Genomic DNA, 25,199 nt, shown 5'->3' with positions numbered 1-25,199 from the left:
TCATTCCCCTCTGCTCTAGTTCGCTCACAAAACAGATTCGCGCAGAGAGCACTAATCTAAAATAAACTACCCTTAGCCATAACAAAGCCCAGTGTATCTCCAACTTACCAAACTCTGCAACTGTGCAGAAAGTCCTGATAAGGCAGTCCTCACTCCAGTGAGCCCTGCACACACAGATTTACTTCAGCCAGGTCATTTTCAAGGACCTATGTACTGCACAGAGAGCCCTTCCCACATAGTCTTAACCTATTAACTGCTCTTTAATGTCAGACCCACAAAAACCCACAAAAACTCTCTGTTCTGAACTCACATGTGACCACATCAAGGGACTCTGCTTATGCTGAGGATTACTGAACCTGCTGGACAGGTTGTAAGGACTGTCTTCCCCACAGGGCCTCGCAGCAGCATGACGGTAGTTTTCTCCATGTTGTTTTCTGACAATTTCTAATGATTTTCCTCATAAAACAGACTATTCCTCTAGAACTTTGTTTCCTGTTTTCTGTTCAGCTCAATTTCACATCCCCCCCGTCCCCTATCAGAATAGCTGCTGCAAGACTTTGACAGCCACTGCTGAGGAAAAGGCCTCAGTGCTGAGCCTCCCTTGGTTTCTCCAGCGTTGGGCCGTGCAGTTTGGGGAGCATTTCTGCTTTTCTCTGAGCTTTTTACTTTGTATATGTTCCTGTAGCCAGACACGTATTGCTCTGTGTGTACAGATGACAGATGTGTTTATATTGCATTAGAGGTGAAGCAGGGTGTAGAATTACCTTTTGCCAGATGAATGTGAAATGCGAAAGTAGGCTTTCACACACTTATCTGCAACAAAATGCCCTTTAGAAGTTGTTCCAGTGTACAGCATACCATTTTCCATAGCAAAATCTTAAGTGCATATTGTACTGCTGAAAGCAAGGTGCTGAAAATGAGAAAACAGGATATACTGAAAATCAGATGCACTGCTGCTTTTTTTCCCCCCTGTACTTTAGAGCCTGAACGAGTCCAGTTTTCCCAAGCGACAGTTTCCTCTTTGTGAAGTAAATTTGCTAAGGATTTTTGCACATGAGCTCTGAAGAAAGTACTTCTTAACTCTGTAAGTACTGTGCCTGCAGCATGACACTTGTCGCTTTTTTATTTATCTTAAGAAGTGAGCAATAGTTTTCAAAAGGTGCGCTACAGACTATAAAGACAGCTTTGACAAGCCCAGAGGAAAAATGATAACAGTTTAATGCTTTGGGGGTTTTGGAAGACTGTAGAGTACAAACTGTCATGAAGCCAACTTAATATAACTGTTTCCTTTATACTCTAAGTATTCACAAGGGACTTCACTGCTAGCATAGAGGAAATAAAGTCTGTTGTGCTAGAACAAGACTTTGTTTCTTACCATTTAGAAAACTACACAAAGTTTCCTTACAGGAAATGTTACATTCATACAAATTCCCATATTTATTTGTAGACAAAAATTGCCATTCACATAGCAGGAAAACTAGATGAAAACAGAGGCAGCATACACTTAAGGTCATTATGGGGTATTGGTGAAGAGATCTACATGATGGTGATAAATACAACTACACACAAATACAATTAAATGTAGCAACAGCTTTATAATTGACTCCCTTTGCTGGACCAGCCAAATTTCTTAGCAGGAATCCTTGAAAAGGAATTGCTACAGAATTCATTTCTTCAGTGAGGAGCTTGCAGAGTTTATTTCAAGTAAAGCTTGTCTTCTGGTGTTACACTATTCGACCAAGATACACTGACTTTGGATATTTTTCCTTTAGACCAGGCCACTGAACAATGAAATAATCTGAAAAGTAGTAAAGAATCTTTCCAGAGAGGGATAAAGTTTCCACGCGGCAGATGCTCTCTACGTACACAATGATGGCTCTCTTTATTCCTAGCAGCCCAAGAAGAAGAGCAGATACACAGACAGGAACACATGTTCCTGGCCCATTGCACAATATCTAAAAGAGATGAAACAGTTACGAAAGTAAAACATGAGTTATTTCACATGGCAAAGAATTAAAAGTGTGTCTACTCTAACATTACATTTGCAAAAACAACTTACAAAGATGTCTTTTAAAATAGAAGTGGCAAGTGAATATGAAAAGAAAAAGGGTGTGTGGATTGGGGCAAACAAAAGACACTGTTTCAAAGTAGGTGCCATCCTTCTTCTCATGTCAAGGAGGAGAAGAGCTCTGAGATGGCACAGTTAGTTTCTATGTAGGAAGCAGAATTCCTCGATTCATGGGGATATAACTAAACCGGCTTCCAATCTCTGTCACAGCTTTGTGTTGTATCAATCACGAGATCTGGGCACAGATGAAGGCATAATAAGGCCAAAGAAGTTTAATTAGGATTACTAAACCTGGGATCCAGTTATAAACCTCTTGAACTTTGTCTTAAGTCAGCAAAACACTTGAGAGTTCAGCAAGAATGTGTTGATGAATTAGGACCTTCATCAGGATCTATGAGCTGCTATGCGCGGCTGGGTTTTTTGCTTTTTTTCCCTTCTACTAAACAGTAGAACACAGAAACACACGTACAGAAGGAAAGTGTTCTGGTAAATACACGTCGTGTCCTTGTAGCAGAGGATCTCAAATTCACTTACAGATGTCAACAGTGAAAGAAAGTGATCTTTCATGTTTAGACACTGGTTGACTGGAAAACACATTGTTTAAAAGATTTAAACCAGTGTGTATTAGGCACTGTACTTGAGTGTCAAAAATGATTTCAGGCAAGGAATTTCTGACCAAATTTAACTACTATCATGTAATCTGCACTTTGCTGCACAGCTGGGGGTTACGTGGAAGTAAAGAGTCCTTTTGTAAAATCATGGCCCTCTATCCTATAAACTCACTTTTTTGTTTGCTTGTTTTTGTTCCAAGTCCTGCAGCTTGTGAAAGGTGAAATATGGGTGGGAGAACAAAGAAATAAATAAACCAGAGTTTCTGTTTCAGGGCTGTAGCAGTCATTTCAGAATGGTTTCTTCCTTCCTTTGTGGCAAGATCCCTTGCCTCAGCTGAAAGCAGCTTGGGTGCTACTACTTCCAAACCCTGTCACCTGTACTTTTCCTTTAAAATGGCCTCAGGAATCTCTCTTGGGTATGTGATGTTTGTAGTGCAGTGATTTCTTATCTGAATCAACAGAGTGTAATGCTGCAGGTAAAATTATCCTGATTTCATTGTTGATATTAGTTGAAATATTTATTATTGCAAGACTTGCTGACATTTTCTGAAAGTCCCTTACAAGCAACGTGCTGTGGACTGTCTTCATCTGCAAATTTTACATATCAACCACCACAAGCACGTGTCTCAAAAAAGTGCAGCTCTGTTATATTAGCAGTCTTATAGCTAAGAAGCAAAGCAGCTGAACACATCAACTCTGCATACTAGATTTCTAAAGTCAGAGTAATATGCTATAGTTTCAAACCTCCTGTTGAACAGGATTTCAAGAGAATCTGTGCTGGCACTTTAAAACCTACTCCACAGTCTGCTGAGAAGGAAGATTTGGTTCCATCCATTTGGCTTGACAAGCAAGGACATTAACCAACCACACACGCTGCCTTTCAGCTTTTCAAAGAGACTTTTCCATGCCTGTGAACTAACCCATGCATTTTGCCCTATTTCTCGATAAGTCTGATTAATTTGCACTGACATTGATTGTGCTGCTGGTACATGGCTACTGGTAACTAAGGCACCTTTAGGTATCTCTGTTTGTAGTAACATTTGTTACTGTAGTGTAAACATAGGCATAGGAAACAACTTGGAGTGTTCTCCTTCTAGTGCGGGCAAAACTCACTAGGGTCCCTGCTGCAGAATCTAGTCTGTTTCAGACAAGTGCACAAGAAGCACCAAAACAGTAAAAAAACCCCCTTATTTACTACTCTTTTATCTATTGTTTTGTGAGTTGAATATTCAGTCTGACTACTGATTTAAGATTTAAAACTCAGCTTTAAGCAAACAGATGAAAATGTGCACCCCTGATAAACTCCACTTCCCCTTTCCTTTAGCAAAGGAAACAAATATTACCTGGAGAACAAATATTGTCTCCTCATCATTGATCCCCAAGCCCTTTTTCTGTTGCATTACAACCCTCACCCCTGTCCTATGCCCAGTGTCTCCCATTTCCATGTTTCTGTGTATTGCACTCAGCCTTCCAAGGTGTCTCCCACTCACTCTCTCCTCCCTGGTTTTCTTTGTGATTTCCAGTATTCATCTCTCTCTGCATCCCCGTTCCCAGGAGCCCTTCCACTCATCTTCCTGCTGGGCTTGTGCTGGCTCTGCACTCCCTTAGCCTCTGTCTACCATGAAAGCTCAATCCCGCTGGCTAAAGCGAGGAGAGATTTTCACCTCAGTCCCTGACTTATTTGTAAGACTTGCCATAGTCTTACATAAAAGAGCAGCAGTTCAGGTATGATTCAGGTCAGGCAGACATCCTAACATTCTCCTCAGCCAGGAACTTGAGAACTGTAGGTTGGGTTTTATAAAAAGCTGAATTATTACAATCCCAGTCTACATCAAGCCACTGTGCCACACACTTCATCCTACTGCCTCCCAGTCCTTTTGGTACTTAGCATTCTTGTGTCTAGACACACACACCAAGGAAAATGCTGGAATGAATTCCAAACTGAGTGTACTCACAGAAGATCACGTAATGAAATAACAGTAAATGGGACTTGTGAATCTATACAATGAGGCCACAATGAGTTGCTCTTACTGCTCTGCTGAGATGCAAACCAGAAAAGCAACAATTAAAATTAAAATAATAAAAAAATACATTTACTTTATCCAGGTTTTGGTATGATGCACTCAATTTATACCTTCCACTGACTATTTATAACTTGTAAACTGCTTCTGAGATGCCCTTTGATTCATGGAAAAGTACATACATGGAGAAAAAGGATCAGGAAAATGATGGGCTAGGTATCTCTTAAAAATCATGACCTGATGGTAAGTCTCATCCTTTGCTCTTGCCCCTTCTACACATATTGGTTCAAACAAGACAAGGCAGACGTGGCTCTATAGGATCTCTGTATGTAACATGCCCATAAAATACTCTGACTATATATGTTCCTATTCCAAAATGCTTGGGTTTAGGAATTGTCCCCTGAAAGATAACCTGATGCAAACCTGCTGAAGCCAACAGACAAAGAGATCCTTATCTGAACGTGGGGTCATGATCTGTAAGTCAGAACACTTAATCAATCTTCCTGATCATTAAAAATTAACCTTCAGTTAACCCTCAGTGCGTGTCTAGAGACACGTTGTACTTGGAACTGGTGCAGTTGCTCAGGTGTCAGTGGCAATCCCCCTCCAAAAATCTGGTCTGACCAGTACTACTTACTCCTTCCCACACCATCAGCAGGAAGAGAGACCAGTATTCACGCTGCTTGTAATCCAACATCATACACTCATCAAGGGATACAGGGGAACTTCTGAGGAAAGAAGCATGAACTTTGTAAAGAGGAACCAATGCAGAATCTATGAACTGGAAATGCTGCTGTGTTCAGCTCCTGCCAGCATATGAACTTGTTGATGGTGGAAAGGAACTGAGTCACCTATAGCCTTCCTTAAACATGTAAGAGAAGATAAGCTGTCCTGCACTGTTCAAAAGTAACTTTTGGAGAACCTTGAAAAAGCTAAGTCTTTTGTTTTCTCCCTCCAGAAGAAAACAAGTACCTCTCAGGAAATCCAGTGGCAATCACTAGTATGCTGTGGAGAGGAAGCAGGCTTCTGTTGGGCAAGTAGGGACCAGGGCCTCTACAACATCAACCAGACATTCCGGGTAAATGTTTCCCAATATTTATTTACTTTAGCTATGAAGCTGCCTGAGATATGTCTCCGAAGATCTCTAGTTTACTTGGTTCAGCCTTCTTTGGTGAAGCAGCACCAAACCTTTGTGATCTCTTGAGCTGCAACTGCCCATCGACTTTCTTGATCACTGAGCTGTCTAACTTGGCTGCCAACAAGCCATAAGGGATCATATTCCAGAAGCCAGTGCTGCAGGTCTGTACACATGTGCCTCTAATGCAAAGAAATGTCCAGCTACCTGTCAAATTGGCTCACTTGCTGCCTGCCTTCACAGCTAGGCCTATAAACTAAACCCATCATACTAAAGTCTTCTACAAATTCAGCGTAACCAGACTTCAAACAGTACAATACACTAATCAATCTGTGTATTAATAGTTTTTAAAGTAGAGAATCAGAATACAACACTTAGCACTTCCTCTCTAAATCTATTTCATATCAAAATTGAATAGTTCTTGTCTTTTTGTTTCAGATATTTTCTACTGCTGTTGAAAGAAAACAAGCTAAGCCAGCAGTCTGGCACGCTGGGAATACTGGCACATGCCACCACCGCTGATAAAAGCTGCTTTAGAGTTGGTGAATGCAGCACTGTGGCAGAGTGACATTTACCAGCTCAGACACTGAAAGCAGAGCTCACAGCTTTGCTGGGATTAAATGTCAGGCCACTGGTTACAACAGAAATGAGTAAAGCAGGAAACTTGCAGTTTTTCTCATAAATACGTGAACATACATGTGCTGAGTGTCTTTAATGAACAAGCATTTGAGTACTGCCATCAAAGGGAGGACAACGTAAGTCCCCCTAAACTTAATAGAAAGTGGAAAACTAATGTGAGATTTGCTTTGCAAAACAAACTGTGAACACCTGCTGTTCTTGATGCCTCACACGGAGACTGGCCTCAGCCACCTGGACAAGAGCCGATAAATTGCTGGGTGTCCTAGGGCTGGGCAGGTTTGTGGAGATGCTGTTGCAGGGTGATGCATGCCTGAGAACTGCAGGCTGTGCTGCTTGCCAGGTACGGAGCTGCCTCTGGGGGTATGTTTAGTACATTGCTCAGGTCTCTTTAGTCCTGGTTATGTTCCCTTCTCCATAGTGCTAAATTAGTTGAGATAGGAATAAGGGCCTAGATGTTGGTGATAGAGAACTGCTAAAAGAGGCAAAGACAAGTGGAGTGATAAAACACTGACTCAAGCTGGGTTAACTGCATGATCTCTGTATATTTGTGTAATGTAGGGAAGAAACCCAATTAGGTATTTTCTGCTTCTTGGGAACAAGTGTGGGCCTAAAGGTTCTGATCTAGTAATAGTTTTCTTTTGTTAGTGTTTTTGATGGACTGCTAAAATTCACCTGTTGTTCATAAAATACTTCATTTCAATGGCTGCCTAACATTTGGGAACAAAAAATAGCCATTCAGTCTGTTAAGAGAGGAAAGTCCAGAAGATATCTCTGAGGCTTGTCAGAAAAGCCAAGCAAATTTGAATAGCTGTTCCCAATACTTTAAGGAAGGCAAGGAGGATAAAAAGCTAAAAGTATGGAAGAGAGAAAGTGGGAAACCAGTTTGGACTGCAATTGAGAAAAAGTTATCACAGAAGAAAAAGGAGTTTTAAAGCATGACTATACTGCCACACTCTCATAGAAGACACTTTAAAGTTTGCTTGTTTGCAGATAAGGCTTCATTGTAAAAAAGCCCAAAAAAACCCCTCAAACAAATCCCTTAATTCCTTTATGAGGAAAAAGGAGAAGCATAAATCAGTCTCACTGAGCTGTGATGAACAGCTTTGACCATCTACAGATCTGACAAAACTCCTCAGATAGAGGTATTTTCTGCAGTTTCTCTATTTGGACTAAGTTTTACAAGTTTTTCACCTTGCTAGGCAAAGTGAATTTTGGCTTTGGAATGAGTTTTCAAAGGTCAGCCAGCAAATGTTCCAATTAGAGAAAGCAGCTAAAAGGACTGTAATCTATGCACTACATATTTTCATTGGTGGCTTTAGCTGATGGCAGACAGACAAATGTTGTGTTGTTGATAACTGGACTTTTATATAATGGGGAACAAAAATCAAGTGCAACAGCAATTTGCAATACGTGGCAACCTTACAGAAGTCAGCTGTAAGAAACTGTAGAAACAACAGCAGACAAAAATAATAAACCTTTCAGAAAGGTGGCAGATGTCATACAAATATCAAAACCTCCCAGGGGGCAGAAGACACTGTCTCGACTCACAGAAAGCTGCCCTCACGAAACTACAAATACGATGGTAGAATAATCTGAAGGATCCTTCAGAAACAAGGGACACGGGGCAGAGAAGAATTCCTATGACAGGGAAACTGAACAGTCATGTTTAGTGAGAACTGGGTAGAGGTGCTTGGACACTGAAAGGAAAACTGAAAGAAAAATCATACTAACATACTCATTTTTATGGTGGGGCTAGTTTTGGGCTCCTGCACAGATCAGGTTGGAACTAGGAGTTTTGCCACTTCAGGATTATATGCCTTTTATGATTTCAGAGGGTGACAAAGAATGGTTTTGTTTGTGTGTTTTTCTTGTTCTGCTGGGGGATGGTTGTGTTTCTGTGGCACAGGAAGAGAGAATCTGCAGTGATGTCATTTGCACTCTGCTATGTAAATTAAAGCACCTCATGAGTTCATTAGCACTTGCTTGTTTTTAGTATTTATCTTACTGTTTTGAAAACTTCAATCTAATGCCTTATAAGGTGAAGTATCCAGTTGAACACTGTTTTCCTTCACCTGGAGCAGTACTGAGTGCTGCCCACTGAGGCAGCTGTCATCTAGTTTCCTGGTTTCAGCTGTTCCCACTTTGTGCCCCATGATTCCCAAGGGCCTGGTTCAGCTGACTGCTCAGCGTATCCCAAATGGCACTACAGCCCTGCAGCTGTGAGACCAGCTCTCTTAATATGGGAGATGCCTTAACTGTAGAATTAAACTAATAAAAGCATCAGCAACCAAATGCCTTGAACTTTAACTGAAATATATTTACCTTATGAGCTCGAGATGCAAGCCTGGAGAGGCAAGCGCCAGGGTTGTACTCACAGCTCAGCTGTGGATTCACCAGAATATTTGTGGCACAGCACTTACTTTCTCTCACATCAATATTTTCCCCTTTAATACCAGGAAAACAGTAACTTAGTCCTCATGGAGTATGCACGCAGGTTCCTGTATATCCTTCTCAGTGAAGATCTCCAGGTACCGAGAGTATTGGGTTTCATTATTGTGCATTTTGATTTGGCAGCATATTCTGAGAATAAGATAATTTCTTACTGCTGTTCTCTTTGGCATATAATTAAAAAAAACAGCTCAGACGTGGCAGGCCATACCTTTAAGAATCAATTTCTGCTTGTAACTTTGCTGGCAACTGAAGCCTGTGCTGCACACAGAGGAAAAAAACCTGCAACTCTCTTCATAAATGAGTAACTCTAAATGGTTGCAAGAGATACTTTGTTCACCTACGGGGAGGTGATGCACTTACAAGTAAGATCTCTTCCAGGGAAATACAAATCTACTTGGCAAGCAGAAAACAAAAAGCCAGAGCATTTAAGAGAGACAGCAACTTCTCTTTCCCTCAAATACCGACTCATGGGGGAGGGAGTGTCCTCGTTACAGATTTGGCTAGTTTACCTCTTTAGCATGTCTGCAAGCTCAAGTTTTGAACCTTGAGTTTACAATATTTAAATTTCCTTTAAGCTTTTTCTAAAAAAAGCTGTAACTTTTCCTAACTGTTCCTTGTTGGTGCCACTGGTGGGGACAGAGATGAAACAGGTTCTGTTTGGACAATGCAAAGGTCATTACCTACCGCCTTACTCTTTTGGGTAATGAAGATCTTATCCAGTTCACTTCCCTCCACAACCTGAAAAATACAACCAGCTAAAACTTCATCCCCTGTTGCTGTTTGAACTCACCTGCAGAATGCAGGCCAGGACAAAATCTAGATGTCTAGTCTGATGCAAATCAGGTAATTAAGGTAGAATTGAATTGTACCTGAGTACACTTTCATCTGCTACTGTCTAAATTACTTGAATCATCAGAGGTGCAAAAAGACAGTTCTAGTGCTCTATAGCATCAGCTTGTGTTCAGGCTGGTCAGCAGCTCTAGCATTGCCATGAAAACCTTTCCAGCCCACTTCTGTGTACCTTGTTGGTATGGTTCGCACTGCTAGTATCATACAATACTCACAGTAGGTGAGGTGTTCCTCAAAACAAGCGAGGATGTGTGTGGTCCTACAGGCAGATTGCCTAGCTAGGATAAACAAGATCAGTGAATGCTAGAATGGGGAAGAGAGGACTGGAAGAACAAGGGCTTAACTACACAGTGTGCTAATTTGTGCTAATGTGTGCTACTTTTTTCCTCCCGAGTATTACTTTAACCAGAGAATGAAATATTTTGAGAAGCACCACCAACTCCTTTGTTTCCCCAGCTCTCAACTTACTAAAGCTTGGGAAAAGGGAAACATATTTCCATGGGAGAAAAGGAGAGGTTCCACAAAACCACTAGCAACTAGATTTCACAAGAGGATTTAATTGTAACAGCGCTGAGCATTGTCACTTCTGCCTTGCTGAGCATTGTCACTTCTGCCTTCTGGGCACTGAAGTGGCTTGACCTGGAGTTACTACACCAGTGTCCTCAGGGGCGGGAGACAAGGGAAAGGGTCCAGTTGATGCGATTTGAATCAGCATCCACATGCAAAGTAGTGAGGGAAGCTTCCAGTCTCTGGAACTCAGCAAGAGCTCAGTTCAGCTATGCATGTGACTATCTGACAATGCAGTGAGTTAAACAGCTCGGGTCTGTTTGCAGGTATGCCTAGAGGCTCTACTGATGAAAGAAAGATAACTGGGGTCATTAAGAGCCTCAGAAGTTAGGCAACAGCTTAGTGAAGAAAGCCTGAGAATCTAGATTTGGACACAGAAACATGCCAGTTTGACTTTTTTATTTTTAACTAAGCTAACCTTAGGCACCCTACTCAAGTTGCCCCTGTGCTTCAGCTGAAAACTGTCTGTCATTGGGATTCAAAAGCCTTTGGAGTGGCAGTTTCCATCCATACAGATAATGCTTCTGCAGTATGTGGAAGCAGATCAGAACACATGAGCCCAGCACGCTCCCCGGCCTAGCTGCCAAATGTAACGTGAAAAACACAGGACTGATTAATTGAGATAATAATAAATGATAGGTAGGAAAGTGACACTAGTGCTTGAGTCTGCTAGAACATTAGTGTTGGTTATCAAAGCATTACATGAGCACCCAGACAGGCAGTGAGACCAACCAAATATCAGGATCTCTGACAGAAGTTTGCATCAAGAAATAGTGGCGTCGATGAGTCTTGTGAAAAACTGTGTGAGGTGGGGAGAAGGCTGGTTAAAAAAAGATGACTGAGGAAGACGCAGGCTAGAGAATAAACTAATGCCCTACGTACACAACCACAGAGCAGATCTGTGGGTTTCTGCTGATCATAACTTAGTAGGAAGCAAAGGAGATTTGACTTTGTGTGGATGAAAAAGTTGGACATAAACCAGTTCAGTACAAGTCTTTTGCCAAGTAAATGAAATGGTAGTTACTGAATTACATCTGTAGACACAAACACTGGCTACTAGCTGGTTTTCAGCAAGCTGCTGCAGTTTTATGTGTCACCTTGGTTCAGTCTGAACCTGGTTAAAATTTCTTGGTCAGAGAGAAAGCCATCTAACCTTTTAAGGACTGCTTAAAAATAAGGGCTTCTCTCATCTCTTAATATGAAAAAGCACTGCTGCTTATAGTAGCTTCTACTCAAAGGGAAGAGAGAAATTAAAAGACTGTGAAATACAATCATATGTGTTACAGCAGCCTAAAATGAGCCTTTAATTGCAAATCTCAACGTGTCTTTCATTAGTCAAGCATTCATTTAACTAGACCTTGAAAGTGGTATTTTAGGTCAGCTAAAACAGATACTTAATATGTATATAAACATCTTTGAGACTACTGCCAAATCACTGCAGTTGGTATAGCAAGAATCTGCATCAAGTACCTGCCTGAAATGCCTTCACAATGAAAAACTGGAGGTGTTGGCAATCTGTATCTGCATACCAATGGCCTGGTGCAGGGGTCAGGTTTAATGAGACTGTTTACTTGAAACCATGTTTCCTAACAAGTGTGAAGTGTGACCAGGGTGTTCATGAGGTTCATAATGATCCTGACAGGTCGTGAGTTAAGTCTGATCCATCTTTAATTTAAACTCTGCTTAAATCTAAGCTAGGATCTCAGTTCACCTTTATTGCTACTTCTATTCTCCCTCTACCCTCCCTCTGAAACGTAGTGTTTATGTAGGCAAGTCTAACTGGCAGTCATAGAAGGAGCAGAGCTACAACTCAGCTTTACAGTAACTGATTTGAAGAGCTTCAGACTATATAATTTATCACTCATGGTCTCACTCTTACCTCTCTGTTTTGACTATAGAGGAAAAAACAAGTAGATCAGACATGTTATAAAATCAATCAGGTCCAAAAGAATTACAAATAGAGTGGAAAGACTCAGTATACAAAAGAACACACCAGATAGTCTCAATACTGCAGTATACAAAGTTCACTTGTTATGAAGTGAATGCAGGAAAAAAATGCCACCACCCAGATCTTGTAGCTCTCCCTGAAGTTCTTTAAGAACTGTGATAGAAGGGACAATAACCTATTATTCGTCACAGCAATTTGTTAAAGTGCTATGAACTTAAGACATTTTGGGCAGGGCACAAATAATGGAAAATCTTAGCTACAAGAAATAATTCTCTTCTTTCATATAGCTTGCTGTGTGAACACTTCTGTAACAACTCCAGAGGCTTGTTGTAGTGACTTTAACCAGCTGGGGGACCAGGCATGTCTGATGGGACGTGCAGTCATAAAAGAATCATTAGACTCTGGAAGCTTAATCAGCTGTGAGGTTTCAGGCTTCCAGAAGTTTGAAAAGGGGAGACCCATTCAGCTGACAGCTGGTGGGGAGGGAGATAGCAGAGCCCGTTGTACTTGCTGTGCAAATATAAACTTCTTACTACAGACTTCCCACGGGAAGCAGGCCCTAATGTGGAAGGACTGCCTTCTTTGCCTGATTCAACCCAGGCTTTTCCAAACAGCAGTGATCTGAAAATAACTCAGGCTCCACGGGGCACTGAGGCAGTAGGAACTGCTGAGAAGTGTCCCCAGAGAAGCAAAAAAACCCAAAGAAAAGTCTGGTCCTAAGAGTCCAGGACGCACAAACCAATAATGAATGGAGCTTTTACACAGCACTTCTGCACAGTTCTAGGTGAAATTTAATTACATTAAAGGGGAGCAAACTGCTGACCCAATTACACAGCCCTTCTGAAAACAGGGACTGGATGCAATCTCTGTAAAGTTTTCCGCTGTGTGGTGCACATGTATCCTTTATTTTCAGTTTGAATTTCCAGTACACCAGAATGACTGGAACAATGACAACCCAGGCGAAGGGTTGGATCACCTGGAGGCCTGGTTTCAGGGTTGGCAAACTGGCCCAGAGACAAAAAGGACAATAGTTCCGTTAAGCAGCAAGAGAAGTAAAGACCAGTTTCCTTTGAACTTGTACCTACTGACTGACTGACTTCAAGCATATTATAGGAAGGCTGTAACATGAGTTCAGCTCCTCCTTGGACCTCAAATTATGTAAGATTCAGTAATTTTTTGTCTATCTGTGGGAAAAATCGCTGTGCAGCTTGTCTAATTTTCTGTAACTGTCTACAAGATTTGCATCTTTCCCTAGATGATAGCTGTAACATCTTATTCCGGCCCTGCATTTCTTCCCAGCTTTTCTCCCAAGGAAGGCAATAAAAGTCTCTCTTCTCTGACCAGCTGTCTATTTCCACAGTAGGAATTTGCTGTCTTTGAGGCTATGTCTGACAGCACAATAAATCTGGCTGCAACTGACTAACGGTTTAAAATGCTTTTCTGGGGGAAGGGAGGTATAGGTAGTGTGCCAACACAGGCCTTGCTGTCCTTGGATTTTAGACCTCTGCATAGGAAGCCTAAAACTGCCCAGCACAGACGTGCTTGCAAAACACTCTGACATCTGTATTTCTATAATTCTTGGCTACAGGAACACAAGCTGATCATCACATCTGACGTCTTAATTTTGTTGCTTGGTTTGATGTCACTGAGAGGGCTTAACTCTGCAGAGTGCAAGATGTTCATAACTCAGACACAGGCCTCTTGATATCAAACTGAACAACTAAGCTAATTTTTACATTTTTTAATCTCTGGGGGGGCTGTTGCAAGCCTGGGTCAAGTCTTGCAAGACAGTAAAGGTCTCCTGGAAGTTGTTCAGTTCTTTCTGAACTCACTATCTTGAAGAAGGGTTAGATGGATCTGCTTTCTTGTGGAAAGTAAACTAAGAAGCCTTGCCAGAATATCAGTGTGAGATACAGAATGAGACTCAGTGCTCATGTAAATAAGCAATAGAAAGCAACTCCTGAGCAGCTAGGTTTGCTACTTCCCCTTTACAGCTATTTTAGCTCCACAGATATGCTACTTAAACCAATCTAAGCCTATCTGCTCCAAATCTTGCCTTTGTGCACCTAATGGTTTTGGGTTCCCTTTGCAGTACTTCTCTTGTCTTGCATTCCTTGACAACTGCAACATTTCTGCTTTTTTCCCCCCAGCTTTTGTGTGTCTGGAAGACTTCAGTCATTCCTTCAAACATGCACATATTTCTGACAAACCTAAAAGTAACTTAGAAGCAATTCAAAGTTGTCTTTCCCTCCTGCATTTAAACAGAAACAGTTCCCTGATGGAGAATGTACAGTACCCATAAGCTCTACTGTTCAAAAATGCGAAGCTCTCAGCATGATGTAATACTGTGCTTGTTTCTAAATTTGGGTGTTGATTTCCATGTCAAAAGTAATAGATGAGTCCTGTAAATGCCAGCATTTGTCCCACTCTTTCTAGTTTTTTAAACTACTAAGTATTACACTGTGCCAAGAGCAGGAGGAGCTGCGATTCACCACAGACATTTTCTTCTAAAGGTAAGTAAATACTACCAGTCGTTTCACATACCACACAGAATCTTTTCACTGGAAACGTGAGGCATTTTAATCCCTGAATCACTCTCCTTTGGTAAGCATTTTGAAACCTTTACAGCTCTCTGACTTTTACAGTATTTTACAGAATCCTTTCACTAAGATATGCACATAGGTAGTAGCATGCAAGAAGCTTTTGAGTGCTATGAAGTTTGGCATAATGCCTCTGCCAGAGGTGGTACCAGCTACTGCTCTGGCTGACAACGGTACTGGCAAAAAAGTATTTGGGAACTCCCCTCCAGCCCTTCTCCAGTCATGGGTAAGGGCTCTTTGGATACCTTTTGAGTCAGTGGTTCCCTTAAGCACTGCAAAGGGCTTACAGGCCGTACTCAAATATATCCCTAACTTTACAAGGACAAATGTTTTTTTTTTCCAAAGCATTAGGCTTTTGACAGCTTATCACAGTTTGTCAATTCCAACACTGCTTCTAATAACACTGTCACTTTAAATTCCTCTGGTAAACAAAGAAACCAAGAAATTAGATTAGTAACTTCCTGCTCTTCTCCTATGACATGTCCTGTTGACACTTTGGGTAATACATGAAGCTACACAGTAATATTTACCTGTCAGTTTCCTTTGCAGTAGTAGGTTAAAAAGTATACTCATGAACTGAAACCAGTGCCATAGCAAAGTGACTTCTTTTGTTACCTACCTTTGCTCTATCTGCTTCATGTAAACATCCCTCTACTATTCCTGTCCACGCCCCCTCCCAAATCGCCGTAGAAAGAATACTATGCCACCTTCTCTGCCCTAGTAACTTTATCTCCAGCTTTCAGCATAGCCTTAAAAAATAAGAAATGTAAAAAGCTACTTCTGTTATTCTGCACACTAAACTGTTCTGAAAAGCTGAGAAAGCAAAGTAACTTTTGATCTGATAGGAACTGACCAGTACTGTTGACAACAATGAGATCAAATTATTCACAGCAGCTTCTCTAAACATTCAAAATATCACAACTGTCTATGAGCCTCTTTGGAATTGGCCATACAGTGAGAGACTAAAAGTGTCTGCTTACACACATCCTCTGTGGGTGTAGATATGCTGCCCCTTAATTATGAAAAAATAACCTTGCAAATGTGTGAGTTTTTACAGGTTTCACTAAAATACTTAAAACCCCCAAAAATATTAATTTGAAATCCCACTAAAATGATGCCTTTTTTAAAAAAAATCAAGTTTGGAAAACTGACCCCTTACAATGACAACAGCTCTAGCAAAAAGCCAGCTTTAACCAAAATTTACCTTAGAGAACTGCAGGACTTAAACCTGGGAGGCCAGTACACTACATTTTGAGTGCTGCATCAGTGCAAAACTGAATCCACCAGCTGTCTGTATTTTAGTTCCATAACCTGACAACTCCGAATGCTGCTGCCTTGGTGAAGTGGGTGGAATATTTTTAAATAAATGTTGGGATTAGCATGAGAGTGCAGTTTTGTGAACAGCTTGAAAAAGTTACTACAGTGTGAGGAGTTGCCACTTCAGCAGTGATGGTTTTTGTCATTAGATGAGAGAATTTATGTCAGTCAGACAAAGACTAAATAAATATGCATGTCACTGAAAAGTCCATGTAAGCACAAGAACTGAATCTGTATCTATTTAGGCTGGTCTGAACCTGCCTGTTCCAGACTGGTCGCACTGTTTCAGGAGCAAGAGCAGCCAACAGGATAACCAGGTTTCAGGCACACCTTGTGCTGTGGCAGTCCTGGAGAGATATTATCAGAACATGCAACCTTGTCTGCACTAGCTCTGCCAGCATTAACATGGGAGTGACACCCTCTCTGATGTTACCTGCAAACTTTGAGAGGGGAAACTGGTACTTGCCGCTCTGGTTCACTGGCAGTGCAACCCGTTCTCTCTTGCTTGGTTTATTGCTGCTATGTCCCTTTCAGCTTTAATTTTACATTCAAAAATACCTTTCTTGTGAACTGTAAATCTAAGCATACGTGTCAGTCTGCAATGTCTTGATATTCCAAATGCTTTTGCAATGCAGATTAGCAAGTTCTCAATAAATTAAAATGTACCTACCAAATCTGGTTTCAGCTTGTAGGTCAAAGGAAGAGAGTAAAGGAAGGAGTACAGGGTTGTTGCCACGGAGGAGGTCCATGACTGTCGAACCTCACGGCTTCTGGGAATGCGATCAAGGGTGAACTGGAAGAGAGCACAAGAAGCCGAATTGTTATTTATCTAAGAAGGTTGTTGCTCTGTCTATAGTTATTAGATCTGTCTGTGACTATTTTTTTTTTAAATTAGTCTGGGAATGTTGGGCACGGCACTTACTGAGTGTCAGGCTTGGCACTCCTGGCAATGCAGTAAACCGAAATGCAACTGTAGCTCTATTTTTTTTTAGTCTCTTCTAATGTTACTTTAAAACATTCCTAAGTTAACCAAGAGTTCAGCCAGGGCAGCTTCACCCGCGGTACGTTAACGTAGTGCCCCACCTCGTGGTCACCCAGGCACAAGCCGAGTTCTAAGCAGGTGCCATCCAAATTCGGTGACGCTTCTGTCTCCTGCCTGGTTACATTCTCTGCGGATTTACACTGCTGAAAATGTAACAGCTTTTCTCAGCTAACGTCCAGTGCATGCTGTTAAAAATGTGACAGTAAATATCACTGTCCTTTAAGTGAGTACTCAGTGAGTATTCAAAAGGCATGCAAGATGCATATTCAAAAATGCAAAGTATTTGCATAAAGAACCAAGAAGGGGCAACTTGTCATTACATAAAAAGTAAGCTTAAGAAATCATTCTCTTTGTTCTTTCCCTAGGAAGTAGTAAAGATTATTGACTGTGTGTAAAAGATACCAAATTAATAAAACTCAGTGTTTTCTGCTTGTCTTGGAACACTGTTGGCAGTTAACAGTAGTTAGGCTTTCTGCACTCTTCATAGGTGGCTTTCACCCCTGACACAAAGGAACTACACAAGGAACTGTTGGTACATAACAAAGCACTCCCAATGCCAAGGAAATTTTTGACTGTTTAAATGAAAGACAAATATAGTGGCTGCAGTGCTCTGTTAATCGTTGTTGGGACTGGTAAGATCTGGACAATGGTCACTATTTTGCTATGTATAGGACACCAGATCTATACAACTGACAGAACTCATCTTGGGCGTGAAAGGCTCTACATATCATTATAAATACTGAAAATTGCACAGTTACTTCAAATACACCATTGCTAATTGTCACAGCTTAAACCTAGTGGCTTGTGCCTAGGGAAGATAATGTTGTCAATAGCTGTACAGCAAATAGAAACTACAAATCAGTCTGGAATAGCAAGAACTGTGGCCGTTTTTAATATATGAGGTGGAAGGAATAAAAAATAAAATGCCAAACACATAAATGCAGAATATGAAGTTAATTTTCTTTACTGAAACTACACTGTTTCATCATGATATAGTTCTTTGGGCATTAACAGATGTTACAGACTGGGGGGTTTATGTTTTATTTGCAGGTGTTGAAACTAATTGCATTAGTCTGACAACAGAATGTAGAAAAATAAACATGACCCCTGCTCTGTGTGCAACAAGGTTCTGGTTATCACTTCCTCTCTGTTTATTAAAGCTTTGGAAGAGTTCAGATGATAAAAAGAAATGCTGTAAGTGGAGTTTAGACCCTTGAATAGTATTCAGTCCTACAAGAAATATGTGTATGATAAGGTAGTTTTAGGCAGATCAGGTTTCAGTGGAACTACTCAGATGCTCTCTTCACTGTAAGAATGGTATTGAACGGTATTTGGCAAACTGAAAGTGATTTTCCTGCAGATCTACCCTTGGAATTTAAGTAAAGATCAAACTGATCTATGCTCTTCAAGAAGCATGCTTGAATCTTTGCTTATTGGTGTCAATGTCATGTCACATGTCATGTTAATCAGCTTTTGAATATTAAGCTGAGAAAACTGGATTTTTGTTGTTGTTTAAAAGCCACTGCCAGATGCTTCTGCAATCCCAGCCTCTCATCTGATATTGCTCCCCTGTGTTTTAGATGTACATTGTTATTTTTCCTTGTATCTTTTATGGAGTCAGAAACATGTTATGTGAAGACATATGTTCCAAACTGGCAAGCCTAGATAGTGCAATTTCAAAACCAGTGATGTAGTCCTTTACCTAGTTAATCTTGTTGGTTTGCAGTCATGTGAGGAAAAGTTGGTGGAAAACTGCTGCTGCTGGGAATTACTGAAATACGCTTAACTGAATATACTGTGATGCTTGCAAAGAAACTGGGTTTGTGTAGTTCTTTTTTCATGCTGAGGAACAAGATTTTATAGTATATCTGTCATGAAACACTAGTTGGAAAGGAACATGTGGTCAGATTAGCATTATGTAAAGGTTAGTTAATCTGTCTGCTCATCTCTGACATGACAATAGTGGTATAAGGTTCAGTCAACAAGTTTCTTCCTGCTGCTAGGTCAGCAGGAGCTGAAGCAGGTTCTCTATGTTGAGTGTGGAATGTTCCCTGCGTAACAGCACTGGGGGCACTCCGCTGGAACAATTGTGATTACAGGTTGGGGGCAACGGAGAACAAAGAGGCAAGTGACACCCGGATTGGAGACTTTTCATAGGAGGCACTTTGGATTTCTTTTTTCAAGATATTTAGTGGGTAGAGGTACAGCACTTTCCTGCTTGTAAGCAAAATGCTCATTCTGGCTTCGTTTTCTTCCCCCTGATTACTGTATAGCTTTTAGAACTGCACTAGACCACAAATCAGATAGAGAAATACTTGGGGTTTTTTACATCTTAATTTGTTAACTGAGTATGTTGACTTTCTCCTGGGTCATTACTGCAATCTGTCCTCTGCCCAGTCCTTAGTTCTGGAAAACTTTTCTTCCTTGGCAAGATGAGGAAGAGAACGATGACCACGGGTTGCAGCAATCAGACTTCTCCCTTTAATTTACTCAAAGCTGTAAGAAGTTACTAACACAGGATTTTTAAGTGCTTGATGATCTCCAGTGCCAAAACTATCTGAAAGTTTGCAAATATATGTTAGAAGCGTGTGACCTTTACTTTCCAAAATTTATCTTCCATTTTCACTCCGAATATTTTTGCTCAGTGGAAAAAGAATGGCCAAAGGAAAATGAGCATGTGTTATCCAGACAGCAAACTCAAACACAGCCAAAAATGTTCCTCTGGCTTTCAGCATTGAAGGAAAATATAACTACATGTTCTGCTGGCAGTTGGAGAAGTATGAAGGGGAAGCTGTTTGGCAAAACTAAGCGAACTAGTGGAAAACTGCGTAATCTTCTAATAAAATATGTGGGTTTAAGCAATTTCATAAATTAATTATCATTATTTTAATTGGACATTTTTCAGGCAAGTAATTATGACTGTGTGAATCTCTAATTACCAAACAAGATCTCTCTGAACAGGAAATACCTCCAACGACTTTACTAAACTTTCATCCTTTGGTGCACAGTGAGAGAAGAGACTGCCACACTCAATTTTAAACTAAGTCATCCCCACTTGATTCAGCAGCTTGAGGCAGGCAAGGAACCATTTTCTTCCCAGTTGAAAATGGGGTAAGTAAGCTTAATGTCATTCTTCAGTGAGCCTTCTGCTCACCTTGGCAGTGGCTGCATTACTTTAAAGGGGTCTATTCTGAAAATCGTTGGCACCGGGTCCCACAGTCTTTTGTCCCAGCAGCGCTGCTGAAGTCAACCGAAGTGCATCGTATGAAATCAATACCATAGAAACGATTCATTTACTGCATGTTGTACTACTGGCTCAAAAGGATAAGATGCTTGTAGTTGGAACATTTGTTTCCACTGTACTTTTTCCAATTTCTGAATTAAAAGTATCTTTCTACTAATCTCACTGGACATCGGATCGCATTTTAAGTCACCTGAGCCATGCTGCTGTCTGTTAATCATACAGCAAACGAGCTCAAAGCAAGCAAACGTCTGATACAAATATAAACAAGGTATTGCCATCATTTTTTGGAGTTCAGCGTTTGGTCAGGTCATCCGTCAGAAAACGATCAGACATTAAGAAGTACTGTCTACTTTTTAAACATGTGTAACTGATGCTTTATATTAAAATCCAAGCAAAACACAGTCTAGAAACACGAAAATAATACAATTTCATGTAAGGTTTTTGTAAATAAAACATTTTTTGATAAAATTTATTTGAAAAAAATAGATGATGTATTTAGGGAAATGCCAAACTAAAAAAACAACAAAGAAAAGAAACAAATCCCACCATATCAGTGCCCCGGTATTTTTATAGCTGCAAATAACACTTCAATGGCCAGCTGGTTTACAAAATCAAGAGATGCATTTTCAGGGTGCTTTTCTTGAGCAACAGATAGCTGCCTTTGTATGGTCACTTTCCCTACAAACATGTTCCCTCATTGCTTTAAATGGATGAACGTGTTACCAGGAGGTAAAAACCCCTCACAGAGAAGGTGAGGGAGGCAGGTACTGGAAAGTGGTAGCAAGAATGGCATTTGCCATTTGTAGTTATATTTACTTTGCATTTTCAGTGTCTCTCTAGTACAGCATTAATCAATATTGTTTAGTTAGTTTGCTTTGAGAAACGTAAAGATGAGTATGTACAGAATGGCACTTTTATTTGAGCTTCAGTACAAGTGGTTATCAGTACCTAGAAATTAATACCTGACCTCAACAATGTTCTTTTAAACAATCACTTCCAAAATGCCTTGAATTAGAATGTCAGGTTAAGCTAGTTTTCTCTTACAAGAGCATATTTAACAAGTTACCTGGGAACTGGAGAACATTTCAGCCCTTTCTTGTTCAAAAGAACGTATTTTAGCTTCACTCATCTTATCCGAGTCTGCTAGGATATAATGTCTAGGAGAGTAGGACTCTGATAAACAGCTAAGCAACCTCAGGATTTCTGTTGTGTGCCCACCTGTTAAAATAAAATACAGTTAATACATTAAAAAAAATGTAGCTTTCAATTTCTTCAGCTGAATTGCTCTTTTTTCTTTCTAAAACCTGTTAGTACTACTGTTATCAGTGACATACTTCTGATGGTAGAGGGTTCAGTTAAAGGATGGTTGAGACTATTTAAGCAACATGAAGACAACTCAGCTCCTGCTGAAGCTATGTCAACAGAAGTTTTTCAGTTAAATGGGACTGAAACAGGTTTACCTAGAAGAAAGACATCTGTGTTTGACGTCCTGGATGTGATGCAGGAACAACTGGGAAAAGAATTACCCTGTAGCCCATGCTCAAGGGCCATACTATGGTGCAGTGGTCAAAAGAAAGATGGACAGGATTCAGCTCAGAGATGCACCATCCAGTGTTCAGTCCCACGACCTGCAGGGGCAGATTTAGACTGTACTGTCCCGGCTCATCAGACTGAAATCTGCAGCAATTTCCCTCTGCAGCTGTGCCCATGTAAAAGCTGTATGCTGGCAGAAGAAACAGTCCAATTCCAGCCACGTGTTCTAACTGCTATCCTCAAATGGGTAGGAATACCTGTAACAGTGGAAGAGGGAGAGAGAAGATCCTGTGTGTTGATAAAGAGGAGCCACCTCACCTCTTACCCACTGGGCTGGACTGGCTTGACATCAAACTGCAACTGTAAGTATGTGCACAGCCATTTACTGGATGCAGTACTTTTCACTCTGCTGGAAGCTGCAGACCAAAATAGCAAACTAAATGTTTTCCTATTACCTCCTGCTGTCCCTGCCATTCCCCTCCTAAGAGACCTTTGCTATACAAGGCAAGCACTCTCAGCTGGCAAACAACTGTCAGAGCTATGCTGCTGCATAGGATATGAGAGTTTGCCACCTTTCTATGCAACTTCAGGCAGTATTTTTCAATCATGTTGGAGGGCTTTTCTCGTGACTGATGGTTTGTTGAAGCTGTCACAAATTTCAATCAAATCTTCTGCGTATTCACAGAAGAGCGAGAGACTCCCACTTTGAAAACACCTCAAAGAACAGGCTTGAACGTTACATGAATCCCAACCGACTCCTGAACTATTTCGCCTGGTGACCTTATGTATTTTTCAAATACGTACAAACCAGAATCCAAAGGACAACAAGAAAGCCAGCACACTGCCAGCCTTGGTGGACGTAAAGAGACATGAAAAAACATAAAACTGCCAGTAAAACTCAGACTGCAGAAAGATCCTGGGATTGTTACTCAGCTAGTGGGTGCACAAAAACCACTGAGATACCGAGGTGGTGACATCAAAGCTCGTCTGAATTTGTCAACTGCAAGTTTTCAAGGTAGTCTAATTTTGGCAAATTAATTGCCTTGCAGCTCTGGGGAGGTGACGCGGGGTATGTGTGTACATCCCCTTAGTGTGGGGTGACACGCTTGGACAACAGCACTGCCTGTGGCAGACCCGCGTGAGACTCCCGGGTAAACCACACAGCGCTGCTTTGGGTAGAATTATTACAGAATGTCACATATGTAAGGGGTGCACCCACCTTTGCAAAGCCTTGCCCTGAACTGCCAGCAATGACTCTGTGTTGGAAGCTGCGCGGGTCTGTCCCGGCCAGTGTGGTCACTGATAGCCTGGGTGACACGCGTGTGCCGTCTGAAGGGAGCGTTCCGAAGCCAAACCGCCAGACGTAAATACGGACAAAAATGCCCAAATAAAGACGAAGCTTAACAAAGACGCCGATGAAGAACTTAAAACCCACGGGCACGCGGGGCCCGGCCCGGGCCGAACCTGGCGGGTCTCCCCTCAGGCCAGCGTTCCCACGCCCGCCACCGCGACTACAACTCCCGGCGTGCCCCGCGGCGCGCAGCCGCACGCCGCCCCGCGCTGCATGCCGGGAGCCGTAGTTCCCGGCGCTCACGGCGGGCACCGCGCCGCACGGCCTGTTCGCGCTAGCGGCGGCCCCTACTCACCGGAGCCAGCCACCACCAGCAGCCTGAGCGGCGGGGCCTGCCGGCCGCGGCGCCTCCTCGCCAGCAGCGCCACGGGGACGAGCAGTAAGGAGAGCAGGAGGAGGAGGCCGACAGGCAGGACGGGTTCCATGGCGCAGCCAGAACCCGCGCGGCCGTTCCGCGCGGAAGCGGGAGGCGGCACGTCCCGCCGTACGGCAGCCGGCGTGGCTCAAACCTCCCCGCGCCTGTGGCCGCCGCTCCGCGCCGTGCTGGCGCCGGGAGAGCGACCTGCCATGTCCCCGCGCCGGGCCGCGCCAGCGGTGCGAGCGGAGGGCGCTGAGGGCCCGGGGCCGGGCGGGGGCGGGAGGCGCTGCCGCCCGTTGTCGGCGCGGCTGTGCGCGGGCCGCCCGGAGCGGGGCCGCGCCGTTGCCCTCAGGTGTGTGGCGAGTCAGCGGCCATAAAGTGTGAGGCTTCGCCAGCGGGAGGGCCGCGTCCGCCCTCCGGTGCGAGTTTCGCCAGAGCTGTCGCTCATCCGTGAGGACAGCAGGACTGTCCGTCACCGCCTCGGCTGTGCCCAGCCGCGTCCGCGGGGCTCCGGGCGCTGCCAGCGGTGCGAGCGGGGCCGGTCCCGCGCCCGCCGCTGCCTGTGTGGGTCGCGCTCGGCTGGAGAGGGATCCAACTGCTTTAGTTCGTGTGTAAGTTGAGAAATACGTGCTGAAGCGGCCCCGTGGCTCCCCGACACGGACGGAATTCCTGCAGGAGTCTGCAAGCATGCACAGGCATAAGCTGTATCCAGGTATGTATGCTTACAGGCAGCTGCAATTCGGCACAGCCAACAAGAATGCCCAAAGTAGAGGACATTAGTATTTCGATCACGATTCTTGGTTTTATGCATTTTGATTCTTTAGCTGTTTGTTTTGGTCAGAAGCATGGATCAGCAGTCTTTTGGTCTGTGTCAGCGTCCAACCTTTACTGGGGAGATGGTGATGATTCAGCCATTGGGCTAATCTCAGATGAGATGGTCGTTTGCTAGAAAGAGTAAGATAGTACAGCTTATGACTAGGAAAGAGGAGAGTATATTCATCATCGTCCTTATCTGCTGGGGAACGTGGCCTATGAATCAGGATCAATGAACTCAGGAACTTTATTGAGTGGTTTGACACCATTGGTTTATGGGATGACTTGTCAAGCATATGAAACCTGGCAGCTGTGTGCCTGTACCTCAAGTGCACAAACACTACAGGTTGAACACTTTGCAATTCTGCATCTGCCTGCTGTGGTTTCTCTGGCTCAAAGGATGTTCAAGTTGGACTCTTTGCATCCCTGCCTTGGAAGCTGAACATTTCCTTTGCATTTTTGACAAAACCTTGTGCCAGTGAATCTGTTTCCCGTTGCTCAGTTCTGCAGATTACATTGTGTTTTTCTTTACGTTGGTGCAATACAGAATTTTGCCATTGTTTTATGCAGAGGCTATTACAAGCACTGTTAACCATGGTAAGGTCTTCCACCCAAATGAGTGACCTCACTGCTTAATAGTTGTTGTCTTTTG

The 25,199-nt window shown here is 42.4% G+C and overlaps 2 protein-coding genes across 6 annotated transcripts in view; one reads left to right on the top strand and one right to left on the bottom strand.

The window, feature by feature from the left end:
* Positions 1–1,570: 1,570 nt before the first annotated feature.
* Positions 1,571–24,349, bottom strand: ALG14 (ALG14 UDP-N-acetylglucosaminyltransferase subunit). Of its 4 annotated transcripts, none has more exons than XM_062003397.1 (5): positions 23,672–24,349; positions 23,245–23,354; positions 21,559–21,710; positions 16,877–16,999; positions 1,571–1,955 (listed from the first exon to the last, which is right to left on the bottom strand). In XM_062003397.1, the coding sequence occupies exons 3-5, from the start codon at positions 21,619–21,621 to the stop codon at positions 1,725–1,727; spliced, it is 417 nt and encodes a 138-aa protein (XP_061859381.1). In that variant the 5' UTR covers positions 21,622–21,710; positions 23,245–23,354; positions 23,672–24,349; the 3' UTR covers positions 1,571–1,724. The 4 variants fall into 4 exon arrangements, with proteins under 4 accessions (XP_061859381.1, XP_061859383.1, XP_061859384.1 ...); XM_062003399.1 differs by lacking the exon at positions 23,672–24,349 and adding an exon at positions 21,953–22,120 and having other exon boundaries at positions 23,245–23,281; XM_062003400.1 differs by lacking the exon at positions 21,559–21,710 and having other exon boundaries at positions 23,672–23,880.
* TLCD4 (TLC domain containing 4) overlaps positions 24,023–25,199 on the top strand; it is a 37,648-nt gene continuing 36,471 nt past the window's right edge. For both annotated transcript variants that reach the window (XM_062003390.1, XM_062003389.1), the window contains exon 1: positions 24,023–24,446. The gene's annotated coding sequence lies outside the window, so the exon portion shown is untranslated. The remainder of the gene's footprint in view (positions 24,447–25,199) is intronic.

Source organism: Colius striatus, chromosome 10 (assembly GCF_028858725.1).
Source record: "Colius striatus isolate bColStr4 chromosome 10, bColStr4.1.hap1, whole genome shotgun sequence".
NCBI classification, from domain to species: Eukaryota; Metazoa; Chordata; class Aves; order Coliiformes; family Coliidae; genus Colius; species Colius striatus.
This window is presented reverse-complemented; position numbering and strand designations above follow the sequence as displayed.

Excerpts from the sequence above, each read along its gene's own strand:
- ALG14 (XM_062003398.1), bottom strand. The coding sequence starts at position 23,801 with ATGGAACCCGTCCTGCCTGTCGGCCTCCTCCTCCTGCTCTCCTTACTG. Across the intron at positions 21,711-23,671 it reads GCTGGTGGTGGCTGGCTCCG|GTGGGCACACAACAGAAATC; the intron begins GTGAGTAGGGGC and ends TTATTTTAACAG. Across the intron at positions 17,000-21,558 it reads AAATGTTCTCCAGTTCCCAG|TTCACCCTTGATCGCATTCC; the intron begins GTAACTTGTTAA and ends GCTCTCTTCCAG.